Raw genomic sequence first — 13,682 nt, 5'->3', positions numbered from 1 at the left:
ATTTCCCTTCAAATATTTTCCAGCAAACCAAACGGGCTGTTATAGAATAATATTATACGGAGTAATATTTTTAAAAAATTCTTGAAATTGTTAAGACCTTGTAGTCAAGCGGCATAAATGCAACTCTCCCAAATGAGAGGTCACAGGTTTGAACCGGTACTACACTGGCAAATTATATCATGCACCGCGCATCAAAACGACGTCGTTTTATTTAATGAATAGAAACGGAATCCGTTCCGCAAAAAATAACTTTGTTCTTCAGTTTCATTTTGTATACACGGCAGTTTTAGTTCAACACAACTACAGTTTCATCTCGATATAATTACAGTTTCATTCAATATTTATACACTCAAATATGAAAAAATGTTAGTTAATTTTATTTTATATACACTATAGTTTCATTAAAACACAACTACATGATCATTTTGATATAATTACAACTTCATTGTACAATATACACTCAAATATGTGAAATGTTATTCAGTTTCATTTTACTACAACTACAGTATCATTTTGATATAACTACAGTTTCATTTGACAATATAAAAATAATACGTGAGGTAGTGTCGGTTTAGATACACGGTAGTGTCACTCCGTTAACACTAACAGCGCACCGTTTCTTTACTTAAAGAAACGGCGCCGTTTTGATGCGCGATGCATAATCGATTATGCACCGCGATCCACGATATAACGACTGTACTAAACTCTAACAGTCAATAGTTTAATGGGCCACAACTATGCCGCTCGACCAGAAGTCCTTTGGCCCCATCATCAGTTTCTTATTACTGTATATGTGCCTACTACAGCACATCATAATTCCAAGCTTAAGCTATAAGTGTCTTAACTGGTTTTACAAAAGCAATAGCTTACTCTAAAATGTTATCAACATACTGATGTTTTCTGTTAAAATTATTCCATATTCAAAATGCAAAAGAGGTGAACAGGTATTATGTCATAAATTCATTTGAACAAAAAGCATTCATACTGTCCAAAATATCAACTTATTTGTTCAAAAGAAATTCCATAGAGATTAGAGGACAAAATTGAAGTTCTTCAACCAAATGTCAAAGAAAGACTTGCTTACAAAACCCAATATAATGAAGAAGATTTGCTTACAGATAGATACATTACAAAATAGGTATCAAACTCCTGGATTGGCACTTAGAGCATACCCTGAGACAACAAGCAGGAGCACTTAGAGTTGAGGCCGAGGCAACAGGTGAGGCGGGCAGAAGAGACAGGCGGAGTAGAGCGGTAGCAGGGATTGAAGAGCACCCATTTGAGGCAATGGCCTGAAGTTCAAAAACAAAGGTTAAAAATCAAAACTTAGATTCAGCAATAAAAAATGGGCTAGCAATTGTGACTTACCTAAGAAGCATCGGAAGGGAGCTAGTACTGTAATGTAACTTGAGATTCACATCCTGAGTAATGTTTTTTTTTTTGGGTTGTCATTTTCGTGTTGAATAAATTTACCTCTGTGCCATTCAACAACATAGTTTATCTTTGTATTATTAACAGAGTTCATGGCTTTCAAAGTACAACTATAAGAAGCCAGACAAGAGTGACAAACATCCATCCAGCTCCAAAAATATCATCTTAAATCTAAGTGTTCTGATGTCCCATTCTCCACAACTGTTTGAAATGGCAACAATGATTGCAAATGACATTTAACTTCATTCTGGACAATGAAACTTCATAGGGTCAAGACTTCATAGCTTCAAAGGCTACACTTTAAGAACTCAAGTAAAAACTGGGAATCAGCAGTTAGACAATAAGAACAGGGATTGAGGATTGCTGCTTTGAGTTATAAGCTTGCAAAGACAAATAAGTTTCTCACAAGAAATATAAACTTCCTTTTCCAAGAAGCAATCAAACCATACTTGATCTGCTTTTAATTTTATTGATCAAAAATTCACCAAGACCAGCACCAACATCCACTATTCTTGAGTCAGGCTTTATCTCAACCTTGGTAATTTCTTTTAAAATATCACCCCACTTCCCAGCATTGTCCTCCTCACAAATCCTAGGTATAATTTCAGCCCAAGTGTCAATATGCACAATGTTCTGGTGCTTCAACAACACCTCCACCACTTCACATGCTTCCTCAATCTTACCAAGGTTGCAAAAGCCCTTGACTAATACATGAACAACCGAAAAATGTAGAGAAAACCCTTTTGACATCATCTCCTGCACATAACCTTTTGCCTCATCATACATTCCTTGACTGCATAAGCCTCCAACCAATGTTCTATAAGACACCAAATTGGGTAGGCATCCATTTGTGGGCATGTCCTCAAGTACCTTACAAGCATCAAGTGCACGCCCTTCCCTACAGAACCCTAAAATAACAGTATTGTAATGAACTATGTCAGGATTGCAACCTTTCACCTTCATTCTACAAAGTAGCTTAAAAGCCTCCCTAAGCTGCTTCTTCCTACACAAGCTATTTAACAAAGTGGTGTAGCTTAAAGTATCTGGAATGAACCCTTTATTAAGCATATCCTCCAGCAAATCAACAGCTTTATTCACTTGACTCTTTCTACACAACCCTTGCATCATGATTCTATACGACTCCACATCTGGCAAAACATCTCTTTTAAACATTTGATTAAACAGCGAGTAGGCAATGCTTAAATCGTCATTCAAACAAAAAACTTGCATCAGGATGTTATAAGATTTGGTGTTGGGTGAGACTCCATACCGATGAGCAGATTTGAAGAGGTCAAATGCAGGCCGAATAAAATGATGATGAGCAACAAGGATTTCAAGAATTTGGTTGAGGTGTTTAGGACGAGGTTTCATGTTGAACTCCAGGATTGTGTAAAAGGTTTTGAGGGCTTTGTCAGGAAGCCCAGCATCACCGTAGATCTGGATGATGTTTGAGAATAGTGATGGGGAAATGGAAAACGGTTGGGACTTTAGAGAGTATAGGACGGACTCCATGAGTGAAAAGTGGCGAGCACGGCCAAGTTTAATGATGAGGGTGTGGAATGCAGCATAAGAATGCTTGAAATTCGGCTGGCAAGATGCCAAATCAAAGATTTCTTTGGACAGTAGTGGATCCGATTGTGAAGCAATCAATTTCTGGATTCGAGCTGCAGACCAAATCGAGGGCTCTTGGTGTTTATCTTGTTTCTCTAGACAACTATGCAAGGTTGAAGAGAAAAGGGCACATGATGCTGAAATTTTTGGCTGGTGCTTAGCAGCATGAATGGTGACATTTAAGAGATGAAGAGGAACTAAGCGCATCTTTGCTAAAATTTACAGGGAAAGCTTGTTCCCTTTTTAGGTGTTTCCTCACCCCTTATTCAAAGTGCAATGATATATCATGTACCAGTTTCTTCAAACAAATTCCCTGTAAATGAAAGCAATGAGGCATAGGTTATAATTACAGTAATAAAAATCTAGTACATCCCTACCCTTATCCTCTACGGCCATATCTCTCCATGAAGAAGAAGAAGAAGAAATTTCAGCAACAAAAAAGCAGTAAATTAACAGATAAAATTTAAAAAAAAAAAAAGGGAATTTTAAGGACTGGGAATAAACCAGAGACCCTGATGATAAAATTAAAATTAATAAATTACCTGTGGTTTGACTGGTTTCCTAGGACGCTCCATTGTATGGAGCGCTTGGCGTCGTTGGCGAAGGAGTAAGGGTCTAAGGGACGCCGGCGGTCTAGGAGAAACGGCGCTGACTAGTGTCTGGAGGACAAACGGCGACGACGGAAGAGGCAGTGAAGGTAGCGGCAGCCGATTGGAGGAGAAACGGCGACGGCGGAAGGGTGGAGGCAGGGGCGGAGTGGCATAGAACAGACGAACAGTGAGTCTGTGAGATTGTGAGAACTCAGGGCTTAGCATTCATATCTGTTGTTTTTTTTTGTTTTTTTTTTTCTGGAAATAACACATCTGTTGTTTTTACACAATTTTTTAGGAGAGAAAAAGAAAAGAAAATAAAAAATAAAAAACGTTTCTGACAATATTTAAAAAAAAAAAAATGATTAAAAAAGGGACGCAGAGTGCTCTCCAAACACGCATTTCAAGTCTTTTTCTTTTCTTCTCTTGCAAAATTCATTTTTTTGTAAGAAAAAAGTTTTGCTACAAACCAAGTTCCCTATTTGAATGAAGTTAAATGTCATTGTAGATCCACTCCTGACCCAGAATGAAGTTAAATGTCATTTGCAACCATTGTTAACTTATTAATAATACAAAGATAAGCTATGCTGTTGTATGGCACAGAGGTAACTGTATTCAACATGAAAATGACAACCAATGTTTAAACCCAAAAGAACAAAAAAACAACAACGACAATTACTCAGGATGTGAATCTCAAGTTACATTACAATGAATATCTTAAGAGAGTTATAATCCATTGAAAAGAAGTATAAAAACAGCCATTACAGAACTTTTAATACTACAGAGTAATATTTTATTATTTGAAGGACTGTTGTACAATGATGTTGTGGCAAGTTGGCAACTTGTCGATCAGAGCAAGATTCTAAGGCTAGAGTAATTGCATAAAAATCATCTATAATAGATTGTACATGTATACAAGAAATGTCAAGAATTAATGATAGATTGAACTTGATGTATAAGCTAGAGGCAAGGGGAGGTTTAGTTATACTATGATTGGTGAATGTTACGGATCGCAGCACTGATACTTCTACAATCAAATTCCATGGTCTTCATCCAATTCTCGAAATCTCCAATTTCCTGCAACACATAAGCCACCTTATCAACATTGCACCCTTTAACTGATAAAAATAAAATCCAAGCAATAATTAGTAATCCTATGCTTACTAGCATATCAAGAATTACTATTGTTGCTCTTTTTTTGTGAAAAATCAAAAGACCATTTTGATTTCCTGGCACCTATCATTATCACACATTTATGGACTACTACAAGAAAGAATTAGTATTCAAGAAGTTGAACTTTTATAACATGGTGTATAAGAAAGGAAGGGTGTTTGGAACTCAAGAGCTCCATGATGAATGCTAAGAAGGTCAGGGGAGGAGGGGAAAGCACTTCAATATCCACTCAAAATAACCCAAGTTTATGAAATCGTTTAAGATTGCACCAATAAACAATACTTTCGTGCATTTGAGAAAATGTAAATAAAATACAAACCAATGAAGAACTACATTCTGATAATTGAATATTGAATGTGAAACGGTATAATTAGAACAAATACAAAGAAAAATATCACATCATTGTTCATAGAATTCTCCAAGCTCAAGTGCTCAAGCAAGGCAAACAATTAACATTTTTAAAATCCTTCTAAACATCAATCAGACCTATAAGTTTCATATTCTTAGCATTTAACAACTAGGTTTATTTAAAGATTAACATAATGACCATTTAGAGCACTATTTCAAACACAACCAACCTAAATGATTATATGCTAATCACTCATGGATTTCAATTTTCATTGTATATGATCATGCATAGGTAACAGATTAATAGATAGGACAAGTCAAAACGGCTTGAAAAAAATAATTATAATCCTTCAACTGGTTTGAATTAACTACGGGCTACTTGGATAAAACACAGGTACAAACTCCTCATCCGTTTTTGACATGCTATTCAATTCACATATAAAATGGAAAGAAATATAAACCAAAGAATACCTTAATTGCAGTATTGATAGCATGAGAAGCGGCGAGCCACTGATCGGTTTGCTTTCCAAACCGCATAATGGCGGCCGCCAATGCTCGAATTTCCAATTCGATCTTCTTCTCTATCACGTAAGCCTCTTGGACACTGCCATTCACCGCATCGACCAGAAGATTTGAAACCCGGTTTGCACTACGCACCGCACCTTTCTTTGATTCCTCTGATTATTACACATCAAAAAGAAAAAAAAAAATTTAATCCCTCACGCAAAATTCTAATAGAATCTTTTTCCGTTCGGCAACTGACCTGTAAATGCTCGGAGCTTGAGTGACCTATAATGGTGAACGTTGATCATTTGCGTCAGTGAAGCTTCTAAACTGTTGGGCTCCCCGGGTCTTACCCGATCCATTTCTGAGTGGCCAGCACTACTGAATTGCTGATTGTCATACAGATTAAAACTATTAATCTGTAAATTGTAATACACTATCGAAGTCATAAGAGTTATAAAGTTTAATTTTCGGATACAGATTATACAGTTTAGGGATTGAAGTCAGGGAAGGAAAAATTTTCAAAAAACTTTTATAAGTCATTTATAACTTTAATTTTCTAGAAAAAAAATAAATAAATAGCAGTAAAATATACCTGTTAGGATGTTACTTAATGGATTGAAGGATTCGAAGAAGATCTCCGATCTAGGGTTTCCAATGTGGAAAGGCAAGAGAAGTAAAAGAATGAGCAAAATGAGTTTGAAACTATGAGTAGACGATGTTAGAGGGACTTACCGGATAGCCGGAGACTGGGTCACGAACCCACGGAGAGTCGGAGAGGGGAAGCTGGAGACGGAGAGGCTAAGAGGGTCGGAGGGTGAGAAGCGGAGAGGCAGAGACGACGGATAAGACTCCGGCGATGGGCCGATGGTGTCTGGGCGTCGTTAGATTATTTATTGCAGAAATTATAGGCTTCTTTTTCTCATTTTGCTTCATTTCTCTGTTGTGTATTTTTATTATCATAAATAAATAATTTAAAAAATCAATCTTTTCTCTATAGATTTTTTTTTTCTTCTAATAACAACAACATCAACAATAAAAATAAGGAGTACAATACATACAAATTTAAAAATAACAAATAATAATAATAAATTGCCAGCCAAAGTTTATGACCAGAGAAATCTTATTGTACTTTTAATTGGATTTTTTCTTTTAAACTATTTAAATTCTTTGTATATCATACTAATAATACTATTAGGTATAGGGGTGTGTAATATAATCAATTATATCATGTATTATGAGTTACGACACATATATTGGTAGTTTGTATTACAACAATTTTTTTTTAAAGCAGTATTACAACAAAAATTAGTATACATAGATGTATGATAGTATTAGCACTGTAAAAATCTCTCAAATTTTGGTAAGTTAATAAAAATATATTAAAAAAATAATTTGATTGATAAAATATGAAGAGTAAATACTCCGTAATTAAATTGAAATCATATTTTAGAGTAAAGTGAAATAAATAACTACGATTATAATTATTAAAGAATTTAAATATAATAATAATAGAATAACAAAATTAGACAAACAAGTATAATAATAAGTACCGAATTCGATAGTATGGCATACAAGTCACCAACCAAACACCTATTTTGTTTCTATTAAATTATTAATATAAGGAGGGTGTATTCAATCATGACTTTCATAAAGTGTTAAAGACTTTTATGAATTTTAAAAGTTTGGAGGTATTCAATTCAAACTTTTAGAAAGTCTTTAAAAGTCATGCGGTATTCAATCAAGATTTTTAAAGAGTCTTTAAAAGTCATGTGGTATTTAATCAAGATTTTTAATGAGTCTTTAAAAGTCACGTGGTGTTCAAAAAGTTATGAACTTTTGTAGACATTTTAATTTTAAGACTTTTGTAAACTTTTTCTTCTCAAATATAAATAGTTGAAATCCAACCATCAACCCCTCAGATTTCAAAATTTTCTTTCAAACAACTTTGAATGTTTTCTCTCTCTATTTAAACTCTATTTTTTCTCCCAATTTAAACTTTATAAACCTATTTAAATTTAATAACATTATTTTTTTCTTCATTATCCTATATTTTCCTCATACCTAAACTCTACCAATTTTCTCTCTCTCTTAAACTTTTTTAGTATATGTTTCATAATATTCATATAAATACTTATATATTTTGATTTTTATTCTTTTTGTGTTTATATTCGTAATATATATATACTAATAAGAGTCCAAGAGAGTTAGGCCTATAATGGGTAGAAAAAATGGCGGTCACAGATTTTAATCAAATGAATGGCTCAGATTGATTAAAAGATTGATAAGATTTAAATTTTACACTAAAATTTCCTAAAATACCCACACACCGTTACTAATTCCGTTAAAATTTTAAGAATTGTCGTTAGTTCACCGTTAACTTACTCATTAATTTCAATAAAAAAAAAAAGGTCTTAGGTTCGAACCTCATCCCAATCAAAGTTGGCATAATTAGTACTCTATTTTACTCTTATTAAATTTTATAAATAATAATTTAGTAGCTACAACAAAAAATTATAGATATGCATTTCTTTAATTTAGAATTATGTGTCCACAATGCCTTTATTCAAAAAAAAATTATTCATTATCAATAAATTAAATAAGAGAAATAATTGTATTAGTTATATTGTCTTTATTTTTCTACAATATAAAAATTCTTTATATTCAAATTTATTAATTGATTATATTCGCTACATTGTCCTTACAATGTCTTAATTCAGTGAAAAAAAATTATTCATTATCAATAAATTAATTAAGAGAAATATTTTCATTAGTTATATTGTCTTTATTTTTCTCAAATGTAAAAATTTTTACATTCAAATTCATCAATTGATTATATTCACTACATTGTCTATTATCTTTTTTGTGCACTATTTTTCTAATTAAATATCAAAGTTATAATACAAAATAATGCTATATATTTATTTACCAAGTATTTTATTAATACCATGAAAAATTAAAAATATATAATTAATAAAGCCAACCATATTAACTACTTGAGAGATTTTGTGACAAAGAGAGTATTCAAATCACACAACAAATTGAAGTGAGAACTACCCTGCAATGTCCTTGTTTGACAATCAGTAGTTAGCGGGTTATATTAGCGGATTTGACCAACGAATTTATTTAATTATTAACATTGGGTAGAAAAAATGACCGCCAAATTATTAAATCAAATGAATGGTTCAAATTGTTCAGGTTTTAATTTTTTTTTTTAAATTTTTCTAATTTATCCTTAATTATATGATTATCCATTTAACTTTTCCGTTAAATACCGTTAATTCACCGTTAGTCTAATTTTAATATTAACGTCTAATATAGAATTATAATTACACCATTAATCTAATTCTAATATTAAAGTCTTAATAGAACTTAACCACAAATCCTAATGTCGAAATCTCCTCAAACAATATTAGTATATATTTAATATTTTATGCCCTAATTTTTATTTGTTCTCCCTTATGTCCCGTATTTGGTTTCAACAATACCTATACAATTATTTTATTGACAATTATAATCAATCTTGACTATATTATCTTGCATTTGTAAACTTAGAATTACCTATTTAACCCGCACGGGCTTAGCTCAATGGTTTAGTGGGCAGTATTTGGGAGAAGAGACCAAGGTTTGAACCTCGGCGGCGGCAATGCGGGAATTATGTCCAAAGTGGGCAGATTCCTTGTTCGCACCGGCATTTGGTCCTGTCTGCTAAACCATTGAGTCACCGTGATTTACAACTTCCTACAATGCTCTGTCGGGTCAGAGTGTGGGGGGCCCTTGGGGTAGGGGACTCAACCTTGGGAGAAGAATTACCTATTTAAATATGCAAATTCAACCTTCAATTATCTATGCATGAACAATTTCAATATAATCTTGCCTTAATATACTTTAAAGTACTTATTTTAAAAAAAAAACATTGGGCATTATCCCAATCGCGCAATGCGCGTAAAAAACTAGTATATATATATGGGAGACTTCAAGTAAGAACCCTTGGTTAGGTAGGAACATAAGAACTAATCCAAGCCCTTAAAATTTACTCAATCAATGGTCCAGATAAAGTAATCATTTATATGTAGATCTTTAACATAATTAATTAAAAAGGATACTAGTTGATCCAGGGACCAATTATAAACTAATATTATATTTGAATTGATTCCAAGATTTCAGGAAGAGAAGATAAGGAGTCCAATTAGTCTGAAAGTCTGCGATCGCCTAATCTCCCCAGGATCATCTGCCATCGACGTTTGCTCAATCTCGACGTTAATGTGCATCCGGAGACAGACAAAGACAAGTGACAATTGAAGTTTGATGTTGTAGGATGGAAAGTGAAGACCACGAAGGTAAGAATAATATTTCAATTCCTATACCTATTCCTTTTTCAATTTTGGATTCAATTGAAGTCGTACATACGTAATGATGAGTTATAGCCTGGAATTAGATGAATTGTTCATTATCATACTGCTGTGTGCAAATGCATGAAGAGTACTATTACTTTATGTGCACAAACCTGGGTTGGCAATTTTGATAAACACAGACTAATTCTGCTATAACGGCACATAGTACGACTCTGAAGTGCACAACCCGACTTGGACAGCCTTAGATGTGTGCACACACAACTAAAGGTGAGTGCACTCATGAAATCACGTGTACGGAGAGTGAATGCGTGCTTCGACACCTCCAAATCTCTGTATGCGTGATTACCGTGTGTGCACCTACGGGTTTATGAATGTGTCATACACGCCACAGAACCCCCGATGGTGTGCACATTGGTTTTAATGTTTGTGCCACACCGCGTAACCATATACTGAGTAAATAAAGTTACGAACTGCGACTCTGATGTGCACAATCCGTACTAGTCTACCTGAGTTGTGTGCACACAGAACTCAAGGTAAGCACACATAACAAATCACGTGTACGGAGAATAATTGTGTCCTTCTACATATTCCAAACTCCGTAGGCGTGATTATCGTGTGTGCACCTATGTGGTTATGAATGTGCCAGACAGGCTAGAGAAGCCCTGAGGGCGTGCACATTGGTTCTAATGTTTGTGCCACACTGTTTAACCATATACTGAGTAAATAATTGTACAATGCTCCACAGGTCATGACGGCTCATCATGGAGTTCATCCAGGTGTTTGATGAATATTAATATCCATAAACACTAAGCTAAATGTATATCATATGTATTTTTATTCAATTTATAGTATGTTAATGATGTTCCTTTTATATGTTCAAAAAAAAAAAAAAAAAAAAAAAAAAAAGAGAGAGAGAGCTTAATGTATATAAATATTGTACTACAAAGCATCATGTTTAATAACATTTAGCCTATACTATGTTCATAATATTTGCTCTATATGTCTAGAGACCTATTAACCATGTTCTTTTATAATGTGCATAAACTCTGGGAGTTGTACCCCATAAAAATCAGGTTGATGTTATTCTTTTAAGCGTGCACTTATGGAAAATCGGTTGTGCCATAACGTACAGACTGAGCGCGGCTGAAAAGGCGACACAGAAATTGGTGTGCACCTGGGGTATACTATATGTGCCAAAGTGTGCGGTGATACTGACAGATTGACGCGTCAGAAACCAGGATGAGGTGTTGGATTATGGTGTGCACTTGGGAGTCACGCGTGTGCCATACTGGATGTAATTAGATTCTGTCCGAAAAAACATACATGAAGTTTGTGTGCACATGGGTTTCACCATGTGTGCCATATTGTGTTGCGGTATTGTGGCCATAACGAGGCGTGCACTTAAGTTGATATGTAAATGTGCAATTCTAAACGTCTGTAAAAGCACTTACCAACGACTTAAAGTGTGTGAGTCAAACCGTAAAGAATTTGTACACGGGTGAAAAGAGAAGAAGGGCACGATGTGCACTTATAATTTACTCTGTGTGCCATGTTGCAGTGTGTGTGGCACAGCGTGCCAGAGTTCTAATATACTGGAACATCGAATACAAGATGATATGATAACCTGTGTTGTGCATTGGAAACGTGTTAACGATGTGTGAAACATTACAGGAAAACGACATTGATTAAGGAAAAATTGGCAACAAAACTAGCATAAATTAACCATTGATTAGCTATCAAATATCATAATTAGAATACATGAATGTGCCCAAGTGAACTAAACTAAATCACTAATCAACTAGCTACAAATGAACACACGAAGATAGCTTTGAACGAGGACATGACGTTATTCAACTATACTACGAATGTTCTTGGAATTGTGAACGTTAATCTCAATCGTCAAAATCTTACGCAAATAAGTCATCCTCAACAAATCAAGACCCCTAGTATCAACCGTTTGCAAACCACAATCCCATGCATTCACTTATTGACCCAAAAAGGTCTCCATATGCCGCATTGCAAAGACACCGCAATCCACTTTGTTACGTGCATTGCACCAACGCATCTGCATCCTTATCTGGATAATCCTCCCTACAACACCCCCATACCGATCATCAACCACATCATCAAGGAACACAGATAACAAATCTTTTTGACAAAGGGTAAAGAGCTATACAAAACATTGCAAATTAAATACACCACAAAATTGAACACTTGGGGAAAAAGGTGGATGAAAATTGATAAATGCATGTGTGCAGTTAGGAAGATATGTGTGTGCCATTTGGTGTAACCGTGAAGATAACCAAGCTGCTGTGATAAACTTCAGTGTGCACATATGTTATACTGTGTGTTAAAACGTGTTCAAATACTTTACCAAAAAAAAAAAAAAAAAAAAAGGAAAACAAGTTTATGGGCCGTTAGGATGAATTGCGTGTGCCGGACTGCCCTCCAACATCAACCTGAGGTTGCTCTCCTGTATAATATGTTACACCAACAACACCCAAAAAGCACATGATTCGTAATGAGGAAGTCAGAGCCCAAAAGAATTATATATACAGAACAAGTGCACACGTAGCACTACTAAAGAGCACACAGCTAACAAGGAGCGCACTGTTTGCTTAATGTACATAGAACAGACACATATATCACATGTGCACACACAACACTACTAACATACACACGCCAATAACTATAAACCAAACAACATATCGAACCACACAGGAAGGAAACAACTTTATAAACCTCAACCAAGGTACACATTCAACTGTGATAAAAGGCACACCCTATCAAACTAACAAACCAAACACCAACAACCTACCCATATGCGTACACCCCCACATCTATTACATGAAAATAATACCATTTAAACCCACAGACTTACAAAACCACAAAAGACACTATAAACAACTTTAAAACTCTAAACTTAGATGGCACAATGAAGTGTATTAAACTGCACACATACACAGTGCACAAACAATGGTTACTATACACACATGAAGAGCTTGGAAAATCAAACTACAAATACAACAAGATATATTACACAAGTGCATCAAACTAAAATAAGATTTTGAAGTTTAAATTATGTTTCAGCTTATCTACCTACAATTTTTTTCAAAAAAGGGGTAGGAAGGATGATGGATAACTCTCTATTATAGCACCAGCTACTGCAGAATACCAAAATTACACTAATCAGTGCTTCTAAAAGATCCATTTTCGAAGAACACAAAAAAAAAAAAAAAAAAAAAAAAAAAAAAGATCAATAGCCACCATAGTTTCCAGTCAAAACAAAATCAAATAAAAAAAAAAAACACAAACAACCACAAAACGAAAGGGAAAACGAACGAAAATCAAACAAAATTAAATAAACAAAATGGACACCAAAAAACGAAAGAGAAAACCGAATGCAAAACAAGCAAAATCAAACAACACTGCAACTCATATACGATTAAAATAGGCACACATTGCAAAGGAATTAAAAAAAAAAAAAAAAAAAAAAAAACCCACCTCGAACAACGGACGACCACGTCGCCGGAAGGGATGTTCAGGGTTCCTACCATCGCTACCGGCCATCTCAGTCGGAGAACAAAAGTAGAGACGATGGATAGCAAGATGGGTGTCGACGAGAGAGCAGCAAACGGCAAACTGAGCGTAAGGAAGATGGCGTCGTCGA

General features: G+C 34.6%; 2 protein-coding genes across 7 annotated transcripts; both read right to left on the bottom strand.

The window, feature by feature from the left end:
* Positions 1-963: 963 nt before the first annotated feature.
* Positions 964-3,877, bottom strand: LOC109192898 (pentatricopeptide repeat-containing protein At4g01400, mitochondrial). 3 transcript variants are annotated; one of them, XR_002056165.1, is made up of 4 exons: positions 3,585-3,877; positions 1,845-3,355; positions 1,369-1,634; positions 979-1,292 (listed from the first exon to the last, which is right to left on the bottom strand). XR_002056165.1 is itself a non-coding variant. In XM_019343607.1 (3 exons), exon 2 carries the CDS (start codon positions 3,247-3,249, stop codon positions 1,870-1,872), a length of 1,380 nt encoding a protein of 459 aa, XP_019199152.1. In that variant the 5' UTR covers positions 3,250-3,355; positions 3,585-3,877; the 3' UTR covers positions 964-1,253; positions 1,868-1,869. The 3 variants fall into 3 exon arrangements, 1 of the variants encoding a protein (XP_019199152.1); XM_019343607.1 differs by lacking the exon at positions 1,369-1,634 and having other exon boundaries at positions 964-1,253; positions 1,868-3,355; XR_002056164.1 differs by having other exon boundaries at positions 1,369-3,355.
* A 437-nt stretch (positions 3,878-4,314) lies between these two features.
* On the bottom strand, positions 4,315-6,553 carry LOC109192913 (biogenesis of lysosome-related organelles complex 1 subunit 1). 4 transcript variants are annotated; one of them, XM_019343628.1, is made up of 6 exons: positions 6,491-6,553; positions 6,393-6,438; positions 6,253-6,302; positions 5,917-6,060; positions 5,625-5,830; positions 4,315-4,709 (listed from the first exon to the last, which is right to left on the bottom strand). In XM_019343628.1, exons 4-6 carry the CDS (start codon positions 6,017-6,019, stop codon positions 4,620-4,622), a joined length of 399 nt encoding a protein of 132 aa, XP_019199173.1. In that variant the 5' UTR covers positions 6,020-6,060; positions 6,253-6,302; positions 6,393-6,438; positions 6,491-6,553; the 3' UTR covers positions 4,315-4,619. The 4 variants fall into 4 exon arrangements, with proteins under 4 accessions (XP_019199173.1, XP_019199170.1, XP_019199171.1 ...); XM_019343625.1 differs by having other exon boundaries at positions 6,253-6,312; positions 6,491-6,545; XM_019343626.1 differs by lacking the exon at positions 6,491-6,553 and having other exon boundaries at positions 5,917-6,046; positions 6,393-6,444.
* Between the last annotated feature and the right edge of the window lie 7,129 nt (positions 6,554-13,682).

The sequence above is a fragment of the Ipomoea nil genome, unplaced genomic scaffold (assembly GCF_001879475.1).
Source record: "Ipomoea nil cultivar Tokyo-kokei standard unplaced genomic scaffold, Asagao_1.1 scaffold1834, whole genome shotgun sequence".
NCBI lineage: Eukaryota > Viridiplantae > Streptophyta > Magnoliopsida > Solanales > Convolvulaceae > Ipomoea > Ipomoea nil.
This window is presented reverse-complemented; position numbering and strand designations above follow the sequence as displayed.

Coding starts and splice junctions, on each gene's coding strand:
- LOC109192898 (XM_019343607.1), bottom strand. CDS start 3,249: ATGCGCTTAGTTCCTCTTCATCTCTTAAATGTCACCATTCATGCTGCT.
- LOC109192913 (XM_019343628.1), bottom strand. CDS start 6,019: ATGGATCGGGTAAGACCCGGGGAGCCCAACAGTTTAGAAGCTTCACTG. Junction 5,831..5,916: donor CAAGCTCCGAGCATTTACAG/GTCAGTTGCCGA, acceptor TGTAATAATCAG/AGGAATCAAAGAAAGGTGCG. Junction 4,710..5,624: donor CTATCAATACTGCAATTAAG/GTATTCTTTGGT, acceptor TATGTGTTGCAG/GAAATTGGAGATTTCGAGAA.